This window comes from Lynx rufus, unplaced genomic scaffold (genome assembly GCF_022079265.1).
Source record: "Lynx rufus isolate CCGP_SWC_20201006 ecotype Redwood Valley unplaced genomic scaffold, mLynRuf1.p SCAF_4, whole genome shotgun sequence".
Classification (NCBI taxonomy): Eukaryota; Metazoa; Chordata; class Mammalia; order Carnivora; family Felidae; genus Lynx; species Lynx rufus.
Window position 1 is genome coordinate 100,694,934 of NW_025814856.1, and position 5,724 is coordinate 100,700,657.

The 5,724-nt window shown below is 54.0% G+C and overlaps 1 protein-coding gene across 1 annotated transcript; it reads right to left on the reverse strand.

Annotated features, from left to right (window-relative positions):
* Positions 1–1,631: 1,631 nt before the first annotated feature.
* DLX5 (distal-less homeobox 5) lies at positions 1,632–5,514 on the reverse strand. The gene is made up of 3 exons (XM_047094756.1): positions 5,160–5,514; positions 3,056–3,240; positions 1,632–1,961 (listed from the first exon to the last, which is right to left on the reverse strand). The coding sequence occupies exons 1-3, from the start codon at positions 5,512–5,514 to the stop codon at positions 1,632–1,634; spliced, it is 870 nt and encodes a 289-aa protein (XP_046950712.1).
* Positions 5,515–5,724: the final 210 nt, after the last annotated feature.

The window sequence follows — 5,724 nt, forward strand, 5'->3', positions numbered from 1 at the left end:
CGACAGACAGTCAAAAAGATGCCCACAAGTCAGGCCGGAGAGCACAGCTCTAGACCAGGCTGCATCTCTGGTCACAGTGTGGATGTCTCTGTGCAGGGCCACAGGGAGAAGGATGGGACACAGGCCAAAGTTGCTACAAGTCCTTCCTCTCTGCCCCTAAGAAGGCTTCACAAAGGAGAAATCCCTGCAAACAGATTCAATTTCCCATCGTTTGGAACCTGCTTTGCCACTGTTTTATGTAAAAGCAAAGCAGAAAGAGCTCCTTCGTGAAAAAAACAGAGTGGTAAAGAGGATGGAGGAAAAAAAATATTTATAATATTATCTCACACGAGATGAAATCAAAACCGGGCCAAAATGCTTTCATTCCTTTCCTCCACTCTGCAGTTCCCTCTCTTGGCAGGAGAAGAAATGACCCCCCACCCCCCACCCATGCCCTGCTTGCCTTACTGATTTAGGTTTATCATTGTTCTCAAGCCCTGTGATCCTTTCCTCTCTGAAAGAGCTGAAATAAATTTTTAGTCATACACCAAGGCGTCCAAGATCCTACCATTTGCCATGCTGCAAATATTTCAAATTAAAAAAAAAAACTGTAATAGGAAGGAAAATTTCTTCTTCTTGTTCAATAATTTCTCTCCTCCTCCTTCTTCTTGCCCTTCTTCTTCTTGCCCTTCTTCTTCTTCTTCTTCTTCTTCTTCTTCTTCTTCTTCTTCTTCTTGTCTCCTCCTCCTCCTCCACCTCCTCCTCCTCATCTCTGGAAGCTCCGATTAGAAGGGATTGTCATTTGTCTAATTGCTCTGCCAATACACAGAGGCTGTTTTTTTTGGGGGGGGGGTTTGGGGTTCTCCATGATAATTGCTTTGAGCTTAGAATTCAGAGTGATTATTGATGGATTTCTGCTTTTTGACTCACACACAGGGTGGGAGGACCGGATTTAGATGCCAGCATTACTTTCTACCTGAAACAATTTGGGGTAAAACTTAAAATTATCTAAATGTTTTTGTGGTTAGGCAAAAAAACAAAAACAAAAACAAAACAAAAAAACCCCCCACCTAAATATATATTTTATGGCAGGACTATAAACAGGCCACATATGTATATAAACACATAAAGGACAGCACCCAACACATACACGTGTACAGCTTTGCATCCATGCAGTCCCCAATTTCTGTTTTCCTTTTTGCCATATTGGATCTCTGCAGAGTTGGCCTTCCTTTAATTGCCTGCATAAAACGTCACTAGCCGATTATAAGGAGGGCAAAAGGAGTATTTTTTTAGAAACATTTTGCTTTCATGGTCGAAATAATTTTATTTATCCAGAATATACAGTTTAATTCCTCTATCTACACTTATTTACATGGTTAAAATAACATTGAAAAAAAGTCTTTTGAAAAGTTGAGGTCATAGATTTCAAGGCACCATTGATAGTGTCCACAGTTGCGCAAAAAAGTTCGTCAGTAAAAAAAAGAGGGGCTGGGGATCCTTTGAAATGCAATAACTTACATGCAAAAAAGCTTTACACATGAATCTTTTTTGTTTCCATTTTCCAACCTTCCCCAAATGAATTCCTTTCTTTATGACTCTCTAAAACAGCAAAACACAGCAGTCCCAAAAAGAGAGCAAGAGCAAGCCGCCTAATAGAGTGTCCCGGAGGCCAGCGCCAGCGGGTGCTGTAAGGAGCCAGGAGGCGGCAGGTGGGAATTGATTGAGCTGGCCGCGCTCGGGTACCAGGAAGCCGAGTTCTCCAGGTAGCTGGACGCGGGGGACTGGTTGGAGGTCGGAGGGTGGGCATGAGGGTGGTGGCTGAGCGAGCGGGACGAGCCCTGGGGCTCCCACACCGCCGGAGACTGGGGCGAGTTACACGCCATGGGGTCGCTGGAGCTGGGGCTGTGCTCCGGGGGCATCTCCCCGTTTTTCATTATCTTCTTGATCTTGGATCTTTTGTTCTGAAACCAGATTTTCACCTGGGTGGGGGAACAAAGGCACACGTTACCGGGTCACTCAGAGGCCGCCCGCGCCTTCCCCAGAGCGGCGACTGGAGGCATCTTGGGCCTCCAAGTGGCCCGGACCTGGCGTCTCCCTGTTGCTCGCGGCCTAAAGTCAGGGGGCCGAGCAGGAGGCCAAGCCCGGATCAGGGGCCCCGAGAGGACACCCTGACCGGCTAGGTGCTCACCGGCCGCCGCAAGGGCGTGACTCGGAGGCCGCGGTTTGTAGTTTTTGTTCGGGCGGGGGGAGGGGGGCGCGAAGGTCCCCGCGGCGTGCGCCCACGTGTGGGCCTGCGCCGTGCGCGCGAAACGCGGCGCCGCGAAGGTCTCCAAAACAATGGCTCGAGAGCCGCGCGAGGGCCTTGGGGCTGGCTGTGCGCGCGCGAGTGTGGAGGGAAAGGAGCGGTGTCCCCATCTCCCTCCCAATTCCCTCCACTCCCTCCTCAGCTTCCAAAGGTCAGAATGCGCCTGCAGCTCTGGGCGGCGATTCGAACATTCTTCATTTTTTTTTTAATAGGCCCCAGCAGGGTTGCAGTGGGGGTGAAGGGAATGGGACAAGCAGGGGATGATATCCCCCTCACCACAGCGCCCCCTCCCTCCCCCCCCCCCTCACTTTGAGACCCTCTGGCTGCTACGGCTGAAAGCTCCGCAGGAGCGGGGCGTGACCTTTCAGCTTTCCTGCCGGAGGCGACCTTCACTGCCCGGGACCAACGCGAAGCCGCCGGGCCGGCTCACCCCCAGAGGCTCAGCACTGTGAAGAGGACCAATTTCTCAAGGCCGTGAGAGTGTCCTAGAAATGACCCTCCCCTTGTTTCCAATCTAGGAAACCGGCCCCTCGCCCCTGGAGGCCCGAAGCGAGGGGTGGGGGGGTGAGCGACGTCTCCATCCCGTCCCCACAGTCGCACGGCGGCGACACCCGGCCGGGCTCGTGGAGGTAAGGGCTGGGGGCCGTGTCTCTCTGTCTGCGAGTTTCTGGCGGGTGCTATCCAGTCGGTTCCAGCCCGTCGGGACGGAACCGCGCGGCCCAGCAGGCAGCCGAGGCGGGGCTCCGGCCGGGCCGCCGGCGGATTTACCTGCGTTTGCGTCAGTCCCAGCGAGGCGGCCAGCTCCGCGCGTTCGGGCAGGGCGAGGTACTGAGTCTTCTGAAACCTTCTCTGCAACGCGGCCAGCTGAAAGCTGGAATAAATAGTCCTGGGTTTACGAACTTTCTTTGGTTTGCCATTCACCATCCTCACCTCGGGCTCGGCCACTTCTTTCTCTAAATAATCAAAACAGACTCGGTTAGAGTTTGTCGACAGTGTTTCGTTTACAGAACCCTCAAATACAGTCCTTAGGGGTTTTGTTTACTTGTGTTGTTTTGTTCTGTTTACCACGCAGTCTTCCATCCCCGTGGCACCTCCTTTGCTTAACAAGACCCAGAGAAATATGCCCCTCTCCGAAACGGTGGAAAAGCCAGGTGGTTTGATTAATTCCCTACTCTGTTCATTCAGGTTCTTGTGGGCTTGTGCAGAGCTCTTTGTACAGCACAGCTCCCTTCTTGGAGTCTGGGATTTAGCCCTTGCAGCCGTTCCTGTTGCACCCTGACCTGTTTTTACTCCCACCCTGTGCTCACCCTCGTTTTTGGGCGAGCGTGGCCAGCGCCTCCTGGGGCTTCAAGGGAAGGCCCTGGGCCTTGACATCCCCCGCCCCCCCCCCCTCCGCCCCGCTACTTCTGTCGGCGTCTGTTCGGGCGCCCGCAGAGACCAGACGCTTGGGCAGGGAAGACGCTAACCGAGGTCTCCAAAGTTCAAAGACCCACAAGCAAACTATGCTCCTTCAATTCAGCAGCAAAAGGTCCAGGCCGCTGAAGACAGAGGGCCGATTATGCAGCCCCCATAATCTCCCTGCAGATCTGCGAGGGCACAGATGTGTCTGGTTTCTTTTACAAATAGACTTAATAAGTTCTTGGCCAAAAGAAAAAAAAAATCTTTCACTTATGCACGAAATAAAGAGACACTGAAAGGAACGAAGACATACCACCCCCTGGGCTTTCTTTTAAAATTTAGTAAGAGTCACACATTGAAAAGAATTGGGTGCTGGGGTGTTTTCGTAGGAAAGGGGCGGCAGGTCAGGACGAATTTCTCAAAGTCGTGAATATATTTGGTGGGGGGGGGGGCGCGGGAAGACTTTCTGAAAGCCTGTCTTACAAACATACCCTGGGGCCACAAGTCCCCTTTCCGAAAAGTACCACCTTATCAAAAGTACCATCTCTGCAAGGGGTGGAGAACCTTTCCCCTGTGTGTGTGTGTGTGTGTGTGTGTGTGTGTGTGTGTGTGTGGCAAGCTCCTGGGAGAGAGGAAAGGGTGGAGAATGAGAGCTGTGGTCTCTATTCTGCCAAAGAAGGGGATTCTAATATTAGCAGGATTATTAATATGCTAGTGGGAAGAGATCAAACCCAACCAGCAAAACCTCTCCAAGGAGACCTCATGCCTCTTACCGCCCAAGCTAACCCTCTTCAACTCTCCAACTAAGTTTCAAGGCGAAAAGAGAGGAGGTGGGGAAGAGGAAGAGAAATTGTACGCACCCCTCAGCAACCCTCCTCCACCCTTAAATGCCTTTTTGTTTTTGGAAATGCCCTGGATAAACCACAAGGCTCTCTGCGCGTTCTTCCTCTGGCGGGCTGCAGCTCCCCAGTCCTCAACCCCCACCCCGCGCGCCCAGGGCACCGACACCACGCTGGCTCGTGGCTGCTCTCAGACTAATCCCGACAGAGTCTTTGAGGCAACCTTCCACTCCCACTCGCACCAACCGAGCACGCTCACCAACAATTCCAACGACTAACCTCCCCTTTATTACGCAAACGCCACTCAGGCTGCTTGATTCTTTCTTCTCTCCACCCCTAGCCCCTTTGCAGCCTAGTTGGCTTCCAGACCAGGCAAGTTGGGAATCCAGAAACTTGAGGGCCCCCCACCCCCAGGTGCCGGAGTGGAGGATTCTACTAAGGAAGATTCTTCTAAGAATCCCTAAAATGCTGGCCCAGGAGAACCTCTCTTGGTTGCAGAGTCCAGGCCCCCCTCCCTTCTGCCGGGCGCGCCCCCACTGTAGTGGTTGTCGCGGGCCCCAATCTTCCACCCCACTTCGCGCCTCTGGAGTTCTGGCTGCCCCTGTATCTGCCCCCATCCCGCCCCCCCCCCATACCTGGCTGGCTGGTGGCGCTCGGGACGCGGTTGTAAGCGCCGCCGTACTGGTGGTAGGGGCTGGCGTAGCTGTAGTCGGCGTAAGCTTTGGCGGGGTAGCTGCCGGCGGAGCCGTTCACGCCATGGTACTGGTACTGGTAGGGGTTGAGCGCTTTGCCGTAGGAAGCCGAGGTAGGAGAGCAGTAGCCGTGTGGGGCTCCCCCCGTGGGACTGTAGTAGTCGGAATCGGTGGCCGACGACTCGGGCAAAGTTGGCGATTCCTGAGACGGATGGTGCATGGCTGCGGACGTCTGGAACGGAGCTTGGAAGTCGCCGGATCGGATGCTGGGGACCCTTCTGTCAAACACTCCTGTCATCGCTCACAGGCGGCGGCTGTCCTTGCTGCTGTGGCGGCGGCTGCTGCCCGAGTTGGCTGTGGGGCTGCTCTGGTCTAAGCAGACATGGCTGTGGGAGCGAGGGAGGAGGAGGAAGAGGAGGAGGAGGAGAAAAGGAGGCGGCGGCGGCGGCGGCGAGGAGGAGGCTGGGAGTCGTGGAGGCTCTGTCTCCGGCTGGCTGACTGATGGCTG